Below are 22853 nucleotides of genomic sequence, written 5' to 3' on the forward strand. Positions count from 1 at the left end.
GTATTCATATAGAAAATATTACAAAGACAAGCCTAATGATTTATTTGCTTGATTGTGGCGTGTTTGTGTTTTTTTTTATTGGGGGGGGATGTTTTTGTTCCCAATTAGTGTTACTTTTTTATATGTTTTTTATTTTCTTTTTATGTGTTTGATTGTTTATGTTTGTATTGTTTCCCTGTACCTCTGGCAGTCCACGGGACGGGATTAAATCTTAAAAGTTTTCCTACGAGGAGTCTATAGAGCATTCCGTTTCCGCCGACGGGGAAAGGAAATCCGTATATTATTATTTTTATGGGTATTTTTTCACCGGCAGAGGGCGCTGTGTAAGTCACGAATCCTGCACGAATCATGTGATACTCTTGGCCATCATAACATGTCAACAACGGCCGTGTAGTCACAGATGGAACCCCCAAAATGACAAGTTACGTGTAAATCCACAACGAAACTACCGTTTTCGGTTTCGGGAAGAATATGGCTCGATCTACTCAGTTGCTGTGGTTCATTTTTGTGTCCTCCCTTATTCAAGGTAAGTTGCCTTTTCCAACTTTATTCTCCAAACTTCCTTCGCAAAAAGTTTGAAACGTTGTTGCTCAGTCAGTCAGCTCAGTCTCACGAGTCACACATACAGTACCGGAAGAAGATTGCCTGGTCTAGTTACAATTGTGCACACTGCCCGGCAGCAGATCGATAGGGTAGATAAGGTCTGTCGCAATGATAACAACTGGTCTTTTCGTACTTATTATAAATACGCTTAATCTGAGGTTTTGCGGAGGATAACTTTCCGCATGGCGCCACCACTTTTTCACTCATTTTTAGAAAAAGGGATATATCAATCAGGTAAATAAGTTCCTATATTATTTCATATCAAACGAAAAAGTGGTGGCGCCATACGGAAACTTTTCCTTTGCGGACACTATATGATTATGAGTGCACTGTTTTGAAATGGGTGTGAACAGACAAATTTACCCAACCAAACCTAATTATTAACCCACAAATGGTGTCATGTCATCTTATAAAAACCTTGTTCTACCTCCATGGTCCACCATACATGCCTTAAATTACATCTGCCTCAAAAGTGGTTTTAACTTTTATTATGGTCGAGAGGCACTGGGGGAAAAAAAGGAACATTGTTCTTCTTCTTCCTTTTTTCTGCAGCCTTCATAATTGAAGATAAAAGCACTGCCAATAATGGGGGATTGCTAGTTCCGATAACATAACCCTACTCCCGACCGCGGCCAGGCTGGAGGGTTACGAGGTTCTCTCAAGCAGCAAACGACAACCTGGTCCAACACGTACAATTTCGACAGCTAGTCACTAGATTTGCCCTATTTTTACCACTTTTGAAAATCATGAAGCAGATTCTATCTAAGAACACGAGCTTGATCCTCAATGTCTCATGAATCCTTTGATGTTCACTCAAAAACCATTGAGGAAATATTTTGAAGAAAAAAGAAAAAAACTTACCTGTCTTTAGCTGTCTTAAGGGTAGTTGCGATAGGGTTTTTTATCGCAACTATCTAAATTGTAACTGTTGGACCAGATTGTCATTTGCCGCTCGAGAGAACCTCGTGATGGCCGTCGGGATGAGAGTTATGTTATAAATCGCAACTATGCCAATGGCAATTTATAGACACACCATGGAGCTATAGCTCCATGGACACACGTGTACCCGGACTAATCCTTTGGCAACTGGGGTAAGGCTTGCTAAGCTAAGGACACAGTGTCACAGTGGGACTCGAACCCACGCTCTGCTGATTAGATACACCAGAGCGTGAGTTAAGTGCTCCTTAAAGCCATTATACACTTTCGGTAAACAGTATTGTCCAAATCCCACACTTCGTGTATCACAACTTATACATCAAATAACAAATCTGTAAAAATTTGAGAGAAAATAACGGGAAAACCCAAGTCAGTTGTTTCCGCGCGTTTTGCCGTGTCATGACATGTGTCTAAAATTAATCAGTAATTCTCGCTATCGAGAATTGATATTGTTTTAATGTTTTCTCAAAAAGTAAAGCATCATGGAACAATATTTCAAGAGAAGTCTTTCACATTACCTTCTGTAAACCCTGTAAATTATTTTTAAATCTGTAAACTTTTTTGTTTTCTGTACCGAAAGTGTATTGCTTTAACCACTCTGCCACGACACCCCAAAAACAATGTTGCTTACACCGTGTGATAAACTTGTGAAGGACTTGTACAAGTCATTGGAAACTTACAATGTTATAAGTTGAAACACAATGGTTTATTGAGTAACTTTAGAACTGGTTGTGTGACATACACTGGGCTTACTAGCATGAATAAACATGAGTGTAGACTTGTACAAGTCCTTCGTAAGTATTATCACAACACACTGCTTTTCCTTCCATTCCAACAATGATAGAAATGGCCCAGCTCGGTGTATCTCAATTCTATTCTAATGTGATTGGGCCAACCTACTTCTAGAAACTATTAGGCTCCCCTTGAGCCTTCTTATGCAGCTAATGTTTTGGGCATCCTTAATGCTACTCCGAGAAGTATGCGGTTTCGTTTCGCTATCGACTCCCGTAACCTCATATACGTACATGTACAACTCTCCTGACAAAGTCTGGTTCTTTTATAAAGTTTTAATTTTGTCAACGAAAATCTAATTTTTTTTTTTTTTTTATCGTACCAAAATTAGGCTCTATGTGTCCTTTGAACTCTCATTGGCCCAGGGGGCGACAGAGAATCCACTCTGCAATCTCAAAAATTGTTAAAAATGATAAATTCTTACCGTAATTCAGTCCCCAACTACTCCGTTTTACCACTACACTACAAATGCCGATTTATTTATTTAAAGGTAAACTGATTCTCCATTAATGAACAAAACCAACAGACACTGGGTACCCCCCTCTCCCCAAAGAAAAAGAGGAAAAAATACTTTACAAATTATGCACTTTCAATAATTTATAGGATAGGATACAGGGTTTGCCCTTTACTTTTTTAGCAACTGCGTGATATCCAGCAGTCCCAGTTGAGTGCATTACTGTACATGTAGCTTTCTCTTGGCTCTGTCAGCTTTTGCAATGGTCTGTAAATTCAACGATACAGTGTGCACTAGCGTTACGTGTGACTATGTGATTTGCAAGCAATTATGAACAATCAGTGGTTTTTATAAGTGTCTGAGCAGTGTCAGGCCTGATACATCAGGGGTCGAAATTAAGTGTATTCCATGGTAGTCAGCAGGGCTAGTGACCAATAATTTTTAGTAGCCCTGATTAGAATTTGGTAGCCCGAAAGACACATTATGTCTCGCGTCACGGCTCAAACTTTACAATACACCAATAACATAGTTCTTTATTGTTTGTGATGATGATTTTTGCATTATTTTTCCACTAGCCTGTCGGGCTATCAAACTGGAAAAATGAGTAGCCCGGCTGTAAATCTGGTAGTCCCGGGCTAGCGGGCTAGTGGCAATTTCGACCCCTGTACATAATATGTACTTCATGGAGTCAACGAAGGCGATTGCCTCCATGTACTTTGGTCATTGCCTAGGTGCCCCTGATAGAATTTTACAATTTCCTCATATGTTGCCCTTTCGAGAAGAAAATGCCTTGGTGCCCTAAGCCCTTGCACTACAATGTAATGTAAGTTCTAAAACGAAGTACACCAGGCCTTCAGTGGCAAGCAAGCAATAAACTAAGTCAGCTGGTCTACAATGTAGTTGGAGGCAATTCTAATAGGTCCTTTGGTGTTTTAAAGCCATTGGACACTTTCTGAACAGAACAAAATTTTTAAAGTTCACAGATTTACAAAAAAACAGGTTTAACAGTCGGTAATGGTGAAAGACTTCCCTTGAAATATTATTCCATGAAATTCTTTACTTTTAATAGAGAAAACATTAAAACAATTCATTTCTCGATATCGATAATATTGATCAGATTTATTTTAAACACATGTCATGACACGGTGAAACGTGCGGAAACAAGGGTGGGTTTTCCTGTTATTTTCTCCCGACTCTAAAGACTGATTGAGCCTAAATTTTCACTGGTTTGTTAATTTATAATAGGCATAAGTTGTGATACACAAAGTGTGGGCCTTTTGACAATACTGTTTACCGATGTTGTGCGATTCTCACGATTGCTTTAACTAGCCCTGGCCAGCAAGTGAGCCACTGTTTGAGGAGTAATGTTTGGATATTCACAGTAAAAGTGTGAATGATATTTAATCTATTTTTTGATTTGATTAATTTCCCCTTGAGGGGAGTGGGCCGAATCCTGGAGGTAGTGCAATACCAGGCCAACCCGTGGCCAGGACGAGGCAAGCCCCTATTCCATGGCCCAGATCCAAAAATCAGTTTAATATACTGGCTGCTCAATGAGCAGCGTTTCAGATATTAAGCTGAAAAGAACAGATACTACACATGATCTTAGCCAAAAGGCCGAGAAGCGATACCAAATAGTTGTCGCGTCAAACCAAGAGTATCAGAACAGTATACTTTCTACTCACAGTTGTAAAACTTCCAATAATTTTCGCTAAATAATTTTAAACCAAGTACGATTTTTTTAAACTCACTTTAAAGTGAGCCCATCAAAAACAGCACATAATGTACTTTTCAGATTTGAAAACAAGTTTTAAATTTCCTCAAAAAAAGCGTTTTTTGTGTAAAATTGTAAGAAATTAGTATTCAGTCAGTTGAAGCCTACTTGCTCTACAGTAGTTAGGTTATAAATGGTTACTGCGCAGGTGCGTACTATTTACTATCCTAATCCAGACAAAGGTCACACGGATTACACCATGTGGATTGTGCAGTGTTACAGAGCACACTGCCTTGGGTGTGTAATTTTCTTCCTCTTGTCAAGGACTATTGATAGCTGGTGAATACATTGGACCCCGTAGCATGTACTGTGGCAGTGAATATTGCACCCCATGTACTGAACAGTGAATATTGCACCCCATGTAACTGTACAGCAATGATTGCACCCCATGTAACTGTACAGTGAATACTGAACACTGTATGCACACAGTGAATACTGAACAAACACAATGTACAGTGTGAATACCCTACCCCTGTACATGTACATGCAGTGCCCACTGTACAGTGTATACGTGTACGCATTGGGATACTTGTGTTCAGTACAAAGTACAGTACTTAGTACACAGGATTGTTGTACAACCCATCAGTCAACACTGCGTGTCCACCCCCACCCCCCCCCCCCCCAAAAAAAAAGGGGGAAAAAAAAGGAAAAAAAAGCAAGAATAGCAAAACTAGAGCACATTTCATTCATATAAGTGAATCCTAGGTAACTTACATTTACAACAGGTCTCAAAATAACCCCTGGCACCCACAGCAATTGGCTACTTTTGTTGTGTTGCACTTTGAAAAGTTCCTATTACATGTATATGACACAAATTGCCATTTTCCTCATACAAATGTACATAAATAAAAGTGCCCCTTTCTGATGATTTGAGCGGATCATAGAGTAAGGACAGCTCTATGAGCCGATGAAACCTTCTTTGAAACAAATGTATAGATTTTCTTCTTTGTTTTTTTTAATTTAATTTTTATTAATTTTAATTTTTTGGTTTTTACCCATATACACCAATGTGTGTAGCACTGTATACTCAGTACTTTCCAGGGTCCTGTGAAAAAGAATCACAGGCATATTTGTGTGTAGCACTGTATACTCAGTACTTTCCCGAGTCCTGTGAAAAAAAATCTCAGGCATATTTAATTTTTATTATTTTGACCAATTTGTTTTTATTAATTTTTTTTTTTTTTTCAGCACTTGTTGTCCAAGCCTCATTGTGGCTGAACTTGTGGCCAAATAAAGCGGTGAACCAGCCAAACTGCATGAACTTTAACAATGGGACCTGTAAACCCTGTAATCCTGGAACGATACCAGATTCAGGTAAGATAAAGGACTTGGGTTAAAGGCACTGGACACCTTTGGTAATAAGCCATTTGCAACATAGATTTGAATAATGTCTGATACAATGATTCGATGGTTACAATGCACTGTTTACATTGAATTCCTCAGACTATCGAGACAGTTGCTACGCCACGTGATTAGGGACAAGCTTTTGAATAGCAACCTCCAGGATGAGCAACACCTGGTATCATTGTGCCATACACATCCATTCAGATTTTTGTACGGGTGTTCGTAATGGGTGTTACGCAAAAGCTTGCCCCTAATCACATGGCATAGCAACTGTCTTGATAGTCTGAGGAATTTAAATGTAAGTGATGCATTGTAACTAAGCATGTCATTGTGCCAGATATTATTCAAATCTAGCTCGCAAATCTGTGAAAATTTTGACTCAATTGGTCATCAAAGTTGCAGGAGAATAATGAAAAAAAAAACACTCTTGTTGCACAAATTTAGGTGCTTTCAGATGCCTAAAAAGGACTTCAAGCCTGAAGTCTTTTAATATTTGAGTGAGAAATTATCTCTTTCTCAAAAACTAAGTTACTTCAAAGGGACGCACTATTTTATACTATCAACAGTTCTCCGTTGCTCATTACCAAGTAAGGTTTTAACAATTATTTTGAGTAATTACCAATTGTGTCCAGTGCCTTTAAAAGAGGGACACCAAGGTCAAATTCCATTTTTGGGCGCACTTATTTTCAAATAGATAGTAGTGCTTTTGAAAGTTGTAAAGTGGAGTCTTTAATCTCTCATTAAAATGTTGTGAAATGTTTAATACACTTTCGTAGTGGAATCAGCTAATGTCAACAATGAATGGTTTCGTTCCTTGCACACTGAAATTATCATCGGCCAAACAGCACCGTTTTGCTTGAATGTCATGAAAATTCCAGAATGGACTAAAAAACACTCCTCATGCAGAAACGTACAACCAATAGGCCTAACTGAAGTATGACATTGTTGTGGGTAAAACAAATTCACACTGGAACAGTATCAAATACGATGACATTTTACACTGTTTTAACATGAGGTTAAAGGAATCATTGCCGTGGATCGGTCGAGTTGGTCTTAGAAAAGCATTTGTAACCGTTTGTTATAAAATGCATTGGTTAGAAAGATTTTTCAAAAGTAGAATACAATGATCCACACACATTTGCCTCGAAATTGCGTGGTTTTCCTTTTCCTTTGCGAACTAACACGGTTGGCAATTTATGGGAGTCAAAAATTAATGGCCGACCGTGTTACAGTAAAAGGAAAACCACGCAACTTTGAGTGATACTTGTGTGGATCATTATATTCTACTTTTAAAAAAATCTTTCTAATCAATGCATTTTATAACAAACGGTTACAAACGCTTTTCAAAGACCAACTCGACCGATCCAAGGCAACATGTTCCTTTAACCACTTTTTGTGTTTCCATTTTCATTTTGGTTTTATCAAATGGATGAGAATATTCAGACTTAAATATCTGAATTTAGACTTTTTAAAGTCTGCCTGGTCAACAAAAAGTGTTGAGAATACTGTTGAGAATCTGTAGCTCAAAGAGTAGCCTAATCAAAAAGGTTGAAATGTCTTTTGTATCTTTTGCTATCATTTCAACATTCCTCCTTACACACCAGCCGTCGATTTCACAAAACTCTTCCTAACTTAAGACTAATCTTAGGACTTACGACGAGTCCCAACCCTGAACTGTAGCATGCAGACCTTAAGATTAATCCCAAGTTACGACGAGTAAACTCGAAATAAGACGAGTCCTAACTCTTTGTGAAATCGACCCCTGGGTCCCAGTTTCAAACTTTTTGGGTCAGCAATTACTCTCACATGTAATCATCTCAACAATGCCAACTTTCAGTCAAAACTTTGTGGTGTGTCAAAAATTACCTTGACATAAGTTTTATGCAGCGTCATTCAATCAGTGTGAAACATGAAAGTAGTGCATTGCACCATGTATTTTTGTCTTACGTCAAGTCTTATTGTTTGTCTTTCAGATTCAAAAGACTGTTTGTGCTGCGCAGTGGCGCAGTCTCCTGGCGAATGCAGTCAAAACAAATGCGTTAATTGTACAAAAGGATCTTACCAACCGTCTCCAAGACAAACAGTGTGTCGTCTTTGTCCTGTCGGGCAATTCACAGAGTAAGTATTTTTTTTGTCTTATCACAGAGGAAGTATTTTTGTTATAAACTGCTGGATAAATAAGAACAACTTTAAGACATTATACAGGATGGGTAATTGTTTAAAACAAGAAAACTTTTAAGTTTCAATGTGGAAACTCGCTCGTGATAAATTCTACACCGGTACTTTACCTTTGGAGGGGATTGATTTGCGGTATGTTGTGGCCAAGCGGTCAAGCACACTGGACTCAAGCTCTGGTTTTTCTGTTTGGGTTTGAGTCTCAGTCTTAGTAATGGAGTCATGTAGTAAGACACTAAACCATTATTGCTCTGTCCTTCATTTGGGTCGTAAAACCCTATACCTCTTGATCATTCTCTTTTCCTATGCATATGAGTAATTCATGTTTTTAAGAAAGAAAGTTACACTTATCCCCAAGAGAAGGGGTTTATACCCTGGTGTTTTTATTATTATTAATGTGAAGTTATTATTACTTTGAAATTATGATTTTTTGAAGTTATTATTCTGAAGTTATTTTTATTTGTTATTATTATTTTATTATTATTTTGTGAAGTGGCTGGCGAGTTCGCCACAACACCTTTAAATTTTTGTCATACCATGCGTACCGCAAAAATCCTTGCTCCAAAATATTTCTCTTTGTTCATGAGTGCCTTCAGTGCCTTATTGGTAGTACGTGCAAAGAGCAAAATTAAATTTGTAATAAAATAAAGTAATGTCAAGTTTCCTGCAAAATATAACAGCCTTTCTTGTGTGTTTTTACTGCATGCCCTAAAGTCACAAACAATCTGAGCAGGAGTGTGATTTTCCATTTTAGAATTATTTATTTGATTGTTTTTATTTTAGTTTGGTTTTACCCATATACCGATGTATCACACAATGTGTTAGAACTGTATACTCAGTACATGGCAAAAACACAAATTAATATTCTTTATCCCTGATGCGAATTTCCATCTATTAAAAGGTTATGTTTAAATTTAAAAAAAAAATTAAATTAAGTTTTCTGTATCGTTATCATGCAGCGTGGAAGGCAGCGAGTTGTGTCAGAAATGCAGCTTGGGTCACTTTGCCAACATGTCCGGCTCCCGTACCTGTGGGCCATGCAAGCCTGGTACCTTTGCCAATGTGACTGGCTCGTCAACCTGCTTAGAATGTCCGAAGGGTCATTACCAGAATGACACTGCTCAGAAGAACTGCCTGCCTTGTCAAGAGGGTGAGATTTATGTGCTTCTTCTTCTTCTCTTATCTTCTTTCTTCTTGTTTAAAACAAAAATTAATCTTCTGTCTTATTCCTTTTTGTTCTGTCTTTTTTCTTCTTCTTCTTATATCTTCTTTCTTCATTCTTGTCAGACCTCAAAATAACCCACATCACCCACTGCATTTGCTGCGGTGCCCCTGTCAAAGTTCCAATACAAGTTTACATTTCCCTCATAGAAGTGCCCCCTTGCCAGAGGGAATTTGCTGTGGCCTTTCAAGAACAAGTTCAAGGCCTGACCTGTCCTAAAATGTTTCAATACAGATTAGTCCACAAAATACGTGGTGTCGATTCATTCTTAGCCAAAATCGGTAAAAAGGATTACCATTTATTTTGTAGATGCAAGTTTCAAGTATGTTTTGGACCCAATTCTAAGATTGGATAAGGAATTCTCTTGGTATAAACATTCGTTTAGACAATGACGCTGTCCTTTTTGGTGTTACAAAAAAATTGTGAAGTGCTCTTAATCTGATCCTTCTTTTGTGTTGTTTCCATAATATTTATAAAATGAAGATGAGTGAGAATAGACCTTCCCTTGCATTATTGAAACTGGATTTAAAGCTTTATTATAATTTGGATAAATACATCTCTATCACCAATGATTCCCGACTGTTAATTTTCACCAAAAATTATTTGTTCAACGTTAATTGTATTTTGTGTTTTATTTTGTTGTTATGGATTTTCAGCATATTTGTAAAATGAGGAGTTGTCTTAAGTGTGAATAAATAATTTTCTCCGTGGTAAAAATGAACTAAAAAACAACAACACTATAAAACGAAAACAAAGAAGGTTTTTGGTATAACAAAAAAAAAAAGTTTCTGTTTGTTCCAGCACCTTTAGTACTTTTCGTGTGCTCTATTAAGACTGAAAAGTGTGGCTACTGACCTTTGAGATTGTTTACAAACATTGGATGTGTGTTTAAAAATATAAAATATTATAAAGAGAGTTTAAACTTTCTGGTTCTGTTTCAGGTTCGTTTGCAAACACTACGAGGCTCTCCAAATGTTCAAAGTGTCTTGCAGGAACGTTTTCCAATATCAGCGCTGCCGTCAACTGCACCAGGTGCCAGCCGGGGCATTATCAGCATGCTGAAGACTCCGCCGAGTGTCATCCTTGTGATGAGGGCACAGCAACATCGTAAGAGTCACACTTTGAATTTTTCCTCCTTCACAAAGAGTTAAGACTAGTCTTATCTTGAGTTTGGATGAGTTTCTCGTCTTAACTTAGGAATATTTTAAAGTTTTTGACTACTCCTAAAGAGTCCTAGGATTAGTCCTAAGTGAGGAATATCTTTGTGAAATCGACCCCTGGTTTTGTAGTTTTTCAAAAATATCTTGTATTTTGGGAGTTTCTTGTCTTAACTTAGGACTAGCTTTAAGTTTTTGATAACTCCTAACAAGTCCTAAGTTAAGACGATCTTTGTGAAATCGACCCCTGGTTTTATTATTTTTCAAAAATACATTGTATTTTTTATTTTTTTTTGTTGAAACTTTTCCTGGAACCATTTTATTTTTGTGTTTTACTTACACCATGACTTTAATGAGACAAGTTATTCTCTCTGATTTAGTCTGATTTCTGTGTTATTTTTTGCCCTTTGAAAAAGTTATAATTCAAAAAGCATTGGGGAAAGTCTATTAAAGCCTACACCGGTAGTAAAATTGTCCGACTTGTTTTCAAATGGACCAAATATCATGCCTGAATATGCGCTGGTGTTATAAGGTTATTTTCTAGGTTAAAAATACTTGGTTATTTATTGTTAGTAATCCTGTAATTTGTTTTTTTCACCCATCTAGGGTGTGTTTTGTTATATTTGTGTTTAACAAACGCACCTTGTCAACTCTTATAAGGTGCTACATAATTGGGTCTCAGAACTCATCACTTCAATTACCTAAACTTACTAGATTTTTTATTTTTTACTGATCAAGTACTTACGGTTTTTAACCCATTTTGAGGTGTTTTTTGTTACTTTTCTTGGTTACAGTAAATTCGGCAGTTCAAAGTGTGAGGAATGTTTACCTGGTTCCTTTGCTAATAAGACAGGAAGCAAGGAGTGTGGTTTCTGCATGCCAGGTGAGTCACGAAGCAAAGTACAGAGTTGGAGGCCTCCGTAGGGGACCGGCTGTGGGGGCCAGCGGAGCTCTGTGCCCCCCTGAGCCTGCAAAGCAAGAGATTGACAAACCAAGTCCCCATGTCCCTTGGACATCCCCCTTCCCCAATCCATAGCATACTTGTAATTTAGTTGGCACTCTGCCTCACTTTGTCCAAGATCCTCCTGGGATCCCTGCCAGAAAAATACATCATAGAATATTGATTCTTTGATTCTTGTACATATGACTCAGATACACACAATAAAACTGTGGTCTAATTTTGTGAGATTTTGCCAAAAATCCAGTGCAAATCTGTCACACAGGAAGAATAATTCCTTATAGAAATACACAATCTGAGATTCAAATTCTGGGGGCACAACAACTGTTTTCTTTTTACAGCCACAATACCTCAAAGTGAAAGGTTTCTCAAAATGTTTTATACTATTGAAAGCTACTGTAGGCTTCTTACCTAAGTTTGTCATTGCTGTTAAATTTAAAGGAACACGTTGCCTTGGATCGGTCGAGTTGGTCTTTGAAAAGCATTTGTAACCGTTTTTGATAAAATGCATATGATTAGAAGGATATTGTAAAAGTAGAATACAATGATCCACACAAACATGCCTCGAAATTGCACGGTTTTCCTTTTACCTCATCGACTAACACGGTCGGCCATTTATGGGGGTCAAATTGTTGACTCCCATAAATGGCCGACCGTGGTAGTTGGCACAGTATAAGGAAAACCACGCAATTTCGAGGCAAACTTGTGTGGATCATTGTATTCTACTTTTAAAACATCTTTCCAACCATATGCATTTTATAAAAAAGGGTTACAAATGCTTTTTATAGACCAACTCGTCCGATCCAAGGCAACGTGTTCCTTTAAGAGTGACTACTATATATTGATCTTCTCCTTAAACAAAAAATTCCCATTGAAATTGTTTTTAAAGGGTCTGTGTACTTTTTGTAGGACACAAAAAACAAGGTCTTCAGATTTACATTAAACTCACACATGAAAATTATCATGGTAGAAAGCTTCCCTTACAATATTAGTTGCTCAGGTGCTGTAGTTTTTGAGAAATGAGTAAAAAAAAGTCACAAAAATACTTTTCGTTTTAAAAAGACAAAACTTTTGTGACATCGTTTTACCCATTTCTCAAAAACTACAGCACCTCGGTTAGTAATATTTTAAGGTGAGCTTTACACTTATCATAATTATCTTCAAACGGTGTAAGTTTAATGTAAATCTGTGGACATTGTGGTTTGTGTTTTGTGTTACAAAAAGGTTCTCAAATCCTTTGAGGGGAACCAAAGAGTCACATTGGGTTTTGTGATTCAGATATTTCCAAAAAGATCCCCTAAGAATAGCTCTGCAATGTGATAAGGGCTTAGGCAAACCAACAGAAAGGAACAGTTTCTCAATATCTAGTATCAATACCATAGTTTTTGATGTATTTTTTCATTGTGGACTTTTCTCCTAGGTTCATTTTCGGATACTTCTAAGACGACAAACTGCACGCTATGTGAGCCAGGAATGTTTCAGGGTCTGTCAGGGAGTCAGAACTGTCTAAACTGTGAAGTAGGAAGCTATTGCAGCAAGCACGGATGCTCCAGGTAGCTATTATAGAAATAGTGACTGATATGAAGTGCACAGTTAAAGTTCTAGGCCCAAAGTAATGTCAAAACGATGACTATGCCCGAAGCGAAGCTGAGGGGCATAGTCATGGTTTTACATGGACCCTGGTAGTCATTTTCTAACATTCATTATAATAATAATAATGCAAAGCATTTATATAGCGCTCTACAGAGAACAGAGCACTTTACATGAGACTAGGACAAAAAAGAAAAACAAACGAACTAGGATGGGTGGGGAAACAGAAATGTCTTGAGGAGGCTTTTGAAGACGGGCAACGAGATCGACTCTCAGAGACCTGCAGGAAGCTCGTTCCATAGGCGCGGAGCAGCCATGGAGGACGAGCTATCCCCAGCTTCCTGGTTAGTTCTAGGAATGGAAAGCCGGGTCTGATCATTCATTCATTTGTTTTTATTACAAATTAACTTGAAACACAAAGCTGAATAGTATGGCATTACAAGGTAAAAATATTGGGAAAAAATGCACAGATAAAAGACATAAAATTGCACCACCACAGGGTACATGTAGGTACATTAAAACAAAGAAGACAATAAATAGAAATATAGATTTGATAAACCATTAAAAAATACATTAAAAATGCACAGGGTGTTGTGGAAATCCTCTTAAACATTGAAACTCCACTGGAATAAACCAGTTAAAAAACAGAAAACCCTAGCAGCTAGAAACTGAAAGCCCCCAATTAAAAAGATAACAAAAAAATAGGAAAACAAATTTGATAAAACGTGTTGCAAATTTCCAAACTTAGGCAATACTGCTTTTGTAATTATAGATGAAATTTGTTAGAGGTTTGAACGTCAGTCTTCATATTTTTGGGAGCATCTCAAAAGTTTCGGGGGGGGGGGGAGTTAGGGGGACAAGGGGTTCCTCTGCCCCATGTTCCTTGATGGTTACTCCAGTTGGAGTTAGAAGAAATTTAACAACAATTTCAGGGCCCAACTTCATAAACCTGTTTACCGGTAGGCAAAGTTATTGTACTTACTGTAGCAGAAAAATGTGCATAAGCATGAACGTATTTCACCATGATTTTTTAAGTTAGCAGAAATTTCTAGGCGCGCATGCACGTTCACCATGGATTTAATAGACGTTAAATTTGCATCGGGTATAAAGAATATTCATTTTAGTTTAACCAACATACAATGATGTGTGTAAGCACTGTATACTCTGTACTTTCCGGAGTTCTGTGAAATAAAATATGGATTAACTTTGTTACGTCACTCATGTGGTAACTGCGGGTTAGCCAGCATTTATCCTTGCTTACGGTAAACAGTTTTATGAAATAGAAATTAGAGAGCAACATGTAAGGGATGCTCCATGAGCACAAAACGACTGCTTACATGTTTAATTAAATTGGGTCCTTCGGGTGGATTTCACAAAGAGATGAGATTAGTCTTATCTCGAGTTACCCGTCCTTACTTAGGGCTAGCCTTAAGTTTTCAATATCTCATACGACTAGTCCCAAGTTAAGGCTAATCCTTGACTCTTTGTCATTTGTGAAATCGACCCCTGGTCACTTACTAGTTACTATGTTATTGTTCTTTGTTCTTAATTATTGTCTTTTTTTTTCCTTGTTCAGTTGTGCCAGCTGCCCAGCAGGTCATGAGGCCATCCATACCAAAGCTAGTAACTGTACTCCGTGCGAGTCTGGTAAATACAGACAGGAAGGGAGTAGAGGTATATGCAAGGAATGCTCATCGGGATGGTACCAGACTAATAGTGGTACGTCCTCATGCATCATCTGCCCGGAGGGATTTTACTGTCCGGTGAGTTGAACAAACTTCTTTTCTGGTAGTTGCCAAAGACCAGTTTGGTAGTTGCCAAAGACCAGTTTTCTCACTTGGTGTATCTCCACATACATGACATATGCATAAAATAACAAACCTGTGAAAACTTGGACTCAATTGGTCATCAAAGTTACAAGAGAATATAATGAAAGAAAAAACACAACCTTGTGTGCTTTCAGATGCCTGAAATAAAGAATTAAAAGACTTCAGTCAGACCTGTAACCTTTTATTATTTGAGTAAGAAATAACCTCTTTCTCCAAAAATATGTTACCTCAGAGAGAGACGATTCTCACATCATTTTTATACTATCAACAACTCTCCAGTGCTCGTAACCAAGTAAGTTATAATGAGTGGACGCATGAGTCCGGTTCTCAATTTGGAACTAGATAGAACCAGGTGGAACTGGGTAGAACCAGGTAGCCAAAGGAACCCCCCCAACTAAATTTAGTTTTTCTTCTCATTACTTAGTTCGAGAAAACGAGAATGCTTTTTAATTTTACTTTGCCTTGGTTTTCCTTTTCAGTGCAAATATTGCAAGCCAATAAAGTGTCCTGAAGGTGCATACTGCCCTAGAGGAAGCCTTGAACCGCAGTTCATCTACTGCACTGCGCTCTTCTACAAAACACCAGAGGTAAGGCATCAATTTAACATGATGGCTTTGGAAAAAGTTACCTCACATTTTTTTACCTGGGGTCACAAACTCAAGTTTACAAAATTCTCAATAAATCTCAAACCTGGGGTTATGGCATATTTTTTTGGGGTGCAAAAAATCCAACTCACAAACTGACAAAATGCTCAATGAAACTCAAAATTTTGGTTGTATACCCCTTCCGCACTGATAAAATGTCTTCAGTAGTCCATTCTATATAAATTAGGACCATAAAATCACCAGAAATTTTTTGACCCCAAAATCTGAAATTTTGACCATACCGGCATGGTAGATTTTTTTCATTTTGGACCAAAAATCCAAACTCGCAAAATTCTCTATAAATCAAAAATTTTGGTTGTATACCCCTTCCGCACCGATAAAATGTCTTCAGTAGTCCGTTCTATATCATTTGGGACCATAAAATCAAAAGAAAATGTTTGACCCAAAATCTGAAATTTTTACCATGCCAGCGGCATTGGCAGATTTTATTCATTTTGGACCAAAATCCAAGCTCGCAAAATTCTCAATAAATCAAAAATTTTTGTTGTATACCCCTTTCGCACTGATAAAATGTCTTCAGTAGTCTGTTCTATATCATTTGGGACCATAAAATCAACAGAAAATGTTTGACCCAAAATCTGAAATTTTTACCATGCAGTTTTTTTTCGTTTTGGACCAAAAATCCAAACTTGCAAAATTCTCAATAAATCAAAAATTTTGGTTTTATTCCCCTTCCGCACCAATGAAATGTCTTCAGTAGTTGTCTATATCATTTAGGACCATAAAATCACCAGAAATTTTTTGACCCCCAAATCTGAAATTTTGACCATACCGGCATGGCAGATTTTTTTCATTTTGTACCAAAAATCCAAACTATCAAATTCTCAATAAATCAAACATGTTGGTTGTATACCCCTTCCGCACCGATGAAATGTCTTCAGTAGTCGTAGTCTGTTCTATATCATTTAGGACCATAAAATCACCAGAATTGTTTTGACCCCGAATCTGAAATTTTGACCATACCGGCATGGCAGATTTTTTTTATTTTGGGCCAAAAAGCCAAACTCACAAAATTCACAGAAAATCTCAAAATTGTTGTTGTATACCCCTTCCGCACTGATGAAATGTCTTCAGTAGTCCGTTCTATATCAATAAGGACCATCAAATCACCAGCAATTTTTTGACCCCAAATCTGAAATTTTGACCATACCGGCATGGCAGATTTTTTTTATTTTGGGCCAAAAATCCAAACTCAAAAAATTCTCAGAAAATCTCAACATTTTGGTTGTATACCCCTTCCGCACTGATGAAATGTCTTCAGTAGTCTGTTCTATATCATTTAGGACCATAAAATCACCATAAATTGTTTGACCCCAAATCTGAAATTTTGACCATGCCGGCATGTCAGATTTTTTTCATTTTGGACCAAAAATCCAAACTCAAAAAATTCTCAGAAAATCTGAAAATGTTGGTTGTGTATACCTATTCCACACAGATTTAATGTCGTCAGTAGTCAAGTTTGTCTATTATGGAACCAAAATCTTAGTAAACTAATTGACCCTAAATCTTAAAATTGACCATGCCGGCATGTCTGATTTTTTCAATTTTGGACCAAGAATCCATACTTACAAAATTCTCAGAAAATCTCAAAATTGTGGTTGTATACCCCTTCTGCACTAATGAAATGTCTTCAGTAATCAGTTCTCTATCATTTGGAACCAGAAAATCACCAGAAAATCAATAAGATTTAACAATTTTGCTCATATACCAAGCCCACACTGATAACATTTCTAAGTAGACAGCTTTGTATCATTTTAAACCATCAAACCACCAATAAATTTTTGACCCCAATTCTTAAAATTTGACCATGCCGCAGACATAGCAGATTTTATTTTTTTTTCTAACCAAAAAATGAACTAACAAAATTCTCAATAAATTTCAAAACTTAACTTATTAACCCAGTCCACACTGATAAAATGTCTTAAGTCATGTCAGTAGTCCGTTCTTTATCATGTGAAACCATAAAACCAACATAATTTTTTTTTACCCCAATTCTGAAATTTCTTAATAAATCTCAAAATTTGCTTATACACCCAGTCCGCAATGATAAAACGTTTTTTCGTAGTTCAATCTGTACCATTTGAAACATATAAAACACTTTAACCCAAAATTAAGAAATTAACCCCAAATCTGAAAATGTTGTGGTGCCGGCATCCCGATTTTTTTTTATCTGCAGTTTTTTTTAAATTGTGCTACCATTGTTCATACAGTCCTTTGACAATCCCCGTACAAACAAATTTACCTATTTGCATTTAAGTGCATTAAATTGTGTTCAAACCTTCTGTTTTTACCGACACAACTCAAGATAACTCACAGACTTTTATTTTGTCTCCACCCAGAATAAATGTCGTCCAGAGGTGTCTTTTTTTGTTGTTCTCGGACTGGCCATCCTGGTTGCCATGGGGACAGTGGTCTGCGTATTACAGCACCGTCGACGACCGCAGACTGTCAGGGCCGACGAAGAGCCGCTACTTAAATCGGAAAAGGATGGAGCACCAGTCTACGCAGGACTGTAGAGGGCTCGAAGGTTCAATCGGAGGGTTTGGTTGTATTTCGGCTCGTCAAATTAAGGCAGGTTCTACTGAGGATTTGTTAATGTATGAATGTTAATCTTAATTACATGTAGCAACCACAGTCATCTGTGTTGATAGTACAGGGGTAGCAAAAATACATTGGTTGCCTTCATTTAGCTTCCCTGGGTTGACCTCAGTCACCCAGGTCAGCCCCAAGTGCCCTGCTTGTGGAGTGGGTCACTTGGGGGCTGGCCCCAGGTGCATGCGTTACCACGAGAGGGTGAGTGATCATTTTATTAGCTCTTTTCAGAAGCTCACCTGAATGAGCACCGCAGGATCGACACAGGGAAGCTAATCGAACGCACCCAATGTAACTAATATCTCAGGGCTAAGTAGACACCATTTGTGATGACATCACGGTTTGATGGTCCCAAATCTCATACAGCTGCTTCGGCAGAATATATTGCTTAACAGTTTTATGCTAACCAGAAATGAGCAGGATACCAGTCACAAGCTGTACATGTGACATATGGTAGATTGGCTGGTAACCATATTCTGGTACGCAAAATTTTGTTGCGCTTAATAACTTTTTCTGCTTTTAAAGACAGCTGTATGAAAATGGGCCTTGGTTCTTAATATCCGACAGTTGTGCAGAGACACAATGCTTTCCAAAGTGCTCAACTGTGAAGGTATCGATACTAAGGTCTTTTTCATGGCTTTGATTCTTATCCTCAACATCGGCGTTAAAGTCAAGCATGATGACAGATACACCACATGTCTCAATCCATCATCAGTATCTTGAGTTCATCACCAGTCGCCGTGCTGTAGGTATGTACTTACTGAATCTGCACTGAGACCCTGCTCTGGTCCGTAGAACTACGCACTTTACGGGGCGTCATAAGGGCATTCTGTGGATAGAAGGGTCATGATATAGTCCCCAGAGCTGGGTACTGGGGATCTGTTTTTTCTAGACCATCCTTTGACTCCAGTACTTTAAAAACACTTGACACTTTTGGTAAATGTCAAAGACCAGTCTTCTCACTTGGTGTATCTCAACATTTGCACAAAATAACAAACTGTGAAAATTTGGGCTCAATTGGTCATCGAATTTGCGAAATAATTATGGAAGAAAAAAACACTTTACTCCTGAAGTTGTGAGCTTTTAGATGATTGATTCCGAGACCTCAAAATCTACTTCTGAGGTCTTGAAATCAAATTCGTGGAAAATTACCTCTTTTTCAAAAACTATGTTACTTGAGAGGGAGCCGTTTCTCACAATGTTTTTTAGTTATACTATCAACATCTCTCCATTTGTGGAAAATTACCTCTTTCTCGAAAACTGCATTACTTGAGACGGAGCCGTTTCTCACAATGTTTTATACTATCAACATATCTCCGTTGCTTGTAAGTTTTTATGCTAATTTGAGTAATTACCAATAGTGTCCGCTGCCTTTAACCCCCGATGCAGTTAAATCCATAGACCCCCCTTGCGTCAACCGGTCAAACAATGGAAACATGTACGCGCTGGCTTTTTGCCACCAATCGGTTCAGACCACTGCTCTAGAGTGCAGTGTCAGGGGTTCGAATCCAACTTGAGTTAATGTGAAATTTTTGTTCTGCTTGACTCTGGAAAGCAACTTAAAATAATACTATTTTTTCCTTCGTAATCTGGTTTTTAAAACGCTAATTATTAACATCAAATAAACAGCTGATTTAATTGAATTGAATAGCAATAGACCATTTTATAAGTCTTGCAATACTTTTTTGATGGATTAGGTATGTAAAATTTTTAACAGAATTTTAAACTGCTGAAGAACAAGTAGTGTAGAAAACTGTTTACATGTATAGTACTCGCTGTCTAACAGGCTTCTTCATTGTTTGAAAAATGGTCTTTCCTGATGTGTACAAATAAATATTTTTTGTGATCGACGTCAGTTTTTTTTTTTGCAAGTTCGTTGGGTTTGTTTTTTATCCGTTTGTTTTTAATTAACAAATTAACTTAATCAAAAGACGGTATATTTCTACTTAAAAATTATCACAGAAATTAGAACTCATTTTCATAATCTTATGCTTCATAATTTTGTATGATAACTTGTTTTCTATTAAAGCAGGGGCCAACATTGGTCATTGTCAAAGACCAGGGGTGGATTTCACAAAGAGTTAAGACTAGTCTCATCTCAAGTACTCGTCCCAAATTAGGACTAGCCACACGTTTTTTATATCTCCTAGGACTCCTAGTTTTTTGTAAAGTCGACCTCAGTATCCACACTTAATGTGACCAGACATATTTATGAAATATACAAAGCAGTTTGAAAAAAATAATTAAATCAGAAAACTCTTCCATTTCAAGCAAACATATTTCAAGGGAAGTTTTCCACCATGACCATCTTGTACCACATTACACGCTCTGTGTTAATCTGTGAACATTTATATTTTCAGTCTTACCAATGTTGTGCATTTATACTTCTATGTAACAATATTTTGACGCTTGTGGCTCTCCAACATTATTATATCCTATAAGGTATGTTGAGCTGCATTTTGAAGTACGTGACCTCTTTCCTTTACATACATGTACATGTATACTAACACCATGAATGGTTTACAAGGTGCTGTGGTGTAGTAACCTATTTTTTACTGGGGTTATAACCCATATAGTTATTTATATTCAAGTACGCGCTAATCCTCCAATCAGATTCGCAGAATGGAGTGGTGATAAAAACCTTTATTGCACGGCTAATATCACTACCTGCGTCTTGTGTGTTCTATGTCACGCGCCAAGTTTGCTTGAACATAAATACGTTATCACACGCGCTTCTGCATCCCACATCCAACTTGGCCTTCGGCCTCGCTGGATATGGGATGCAGAAGCGCTATATTTTTCAGTTTTCCACTCGCACTTGTGTGATAACTTATAATATATGAACTAGAAGGCGCACAAGTCTATATACGCGGCCCGTGTGCGGCCCCGTTGTGTTTGTGCATGCAGTATCACCAGTTCTTACATATAACTAACTCTATGGGTTAACCAGTAAGACTCGCTAGTGATTTGTATTTGTACTTTATACATAAAATATTTGTTTTCTGGTAAACTGTACCAGTCTATTGAGCAGTACTTGATGAATATGATTTATCCCTATAATATTTATACCACTCAGAGGCTTCATAATAATATTGTAAAATAATTTAATGTCTTCAAGCTGTGCTTGCTTGGTTATTGTTCATACTCCCGAGTAATGATTCTAACAGGTTTTGTTGTTGCTTCGTATCCTCATTTTAAAACTCTGTGTACGTTGTAAAACTTTGAAACTTTATAATATATGTATTTTTTTACAGCAAGTGGATATCAACAGTATGTTTTTTAAGGATGCCAATAAAATTATTGAATTTAATTGAAGACAGGTGAAGATCAGCTTTCTTTTATCCCCATATGGACTAGGGACTAGTTTATGAGTTATTTTTTTCTGAAAAAATCACAAAGGGTACAGCAGTTTTATCAAATTTCAGCCAAAAACTGAAAAAATCACAAGGGGTAAGTCCAGCAGTTTCATCAAATTTCAGCCAAAAACTGAATAAATCACAAGGGGTAAGTCCAGCAGTTTCATCAAATTTGAGCCAAAAACTGAAAAAATCACAAGGGGTAAGTCCAGCAGTTTCATCAAATTTGAGCCAATAACTGAACAAATCACAAGGGTTAACTTCAGCAGTTTCATCAAATTTCAGCCAAAAACTGAAAAAAAATCACAAGGGGTAAGTCCAGCAGATTCATCAAATTTTGACCAATCACCCCAAAAATCACAATGGGTAAGTCCAGCAGATTTATCAAATTTCAGCCAATAACTGAAAAAAATCACAAGGGTTAAGTCCGGCAGTTTCATCAAATTTCAGCCAAAAATTAAAAAAAAAAATCACAAAGGGTAAGTCCAGCAGATTCATCAAATTTCAGCCAATAACTGAAAAAATCACACAAGGGGTAAATCCAGCAGATTTATCAAATTTCAGCCAAAAGCTGAAAAAATCACAAGGGTTAAGTCCAGCAGTTTAATTAAATTTCAACCAAAAGCTGAAAAAAAATCACAAGGGTTAAAGTCCAGCATTTTCATCAAATTCAGCCAGAAACTGAGAAAAAAGTCACAAGGGGTAGGTCCACCAGTTTCATCACATTTCAGCCAAAAACTGAAAAGAATCACAAGGGGTAAGTCCAGCAGTTTCATCAAATTTCAGCCAAAAACTGAAAAAAATCACAAGGGGTAAGTCCAGCAGTTTCATCAAATTTCAGCCAAAAATTGAAAACAAAATCACAAGGGGTAAGTCCAGCAATTTCATCAAATTTCAGCCAAAAATTGAAAACAAAATCACAAGGGGTAAGTCAAGCAGTTTCATCAAATTTCAGCCAAAAATTGAAAACAAAATCACAAGGGGCAAGTCCAGCAGTTATATCAAATTTTAGCCAAAAATAAAATAAAAAAAATCACAAGGGGTAAGTCCAGCAGATTCATCAAATTTCAGCCAATAACTGAAAAAATCACAAGGGGTAAGTCCAGCAGTTTAATTAAATTTCAACCAAAAGCTGGACAAAAATCACAAGGGTTAAAGTCCAGCATTTTCATCAAATTTCAGCCAAAAATTGAAAACAAAATCACAAGGGGCAAGTCCAGCAGTTTCATCAAATTTCAGCCAAAAATTGAAAACAAAATCACAAGGGGCAAGTCCAGCAGTAATATCAAATTCCAGCCAAAAACTAATAACAAATCACAAGGGGTTGAGTTCACAATTTCTTTTCAAAATTGAGCCAGTAACTAATAAATAACAAGGGGTAGGTCCACCATTTTTATCAAATTTCA

The 22853-nt window shown here is 37.2% G+C and overlaps 1 protein-coding gene and 1 non-coding gene across 2 annotated transcripts; one reads left to right on the forward strand and one right to left on the reverse strand.

The window, feature by feature from the left end:
• Positions 1 to 366: 366 nt before the first annotated feature.
• Positions 367 to 21020, forward strand: LOC139940902 (uncharacterized). Its single transcript, XM_071937294.1, has 10 exons — positions 367 to 526; positions 5748 to 5873; positions 7877 to 8021; positions 9038 to 9228; positions 10242 to 10407; positions 11252 to 11340; positions 12836 to 12968; positions 14582 to 14768; positions 15314 to 15421; positions 17839 to 21020. The coding sequence occupies exons 1-10, from the start codon at positions 472 to 474 to the stop codon at positions 18013 to 18015; spliced, it is 1377 nt and encodes a 458-aa protein (XP_071793395.1). The 5' UTR covers positions 367 to 471; the 3' UTR covers positions 18016 to 21020.
• On the reverse strand, positions 4222 to 4414 carry LOC139941259 (U2 spliceosomal RNA). Its single transcript, XR_011786579.1, has one exon. It is a non-coding gene; the product is annotated as a U2 spliceosomal RNA (small nuclear RNA).
• Positions 21021 to 22853: the final 1833 nt, after the last annotated feature.

Source organism: Asterias amurensis, chromosome 8 (genome assembly GCF_032118995.1).
Source record: "Asterias amurensis chromosome 8, ASM3211899v1".
Taxonomy (NCBI): domain Eukaryota; kingdom Metazoa; phylum Echinodermata; class Asteroidea; order Forcipulatida; family Asteriidae; genus Asterias; species Asterias amurensis.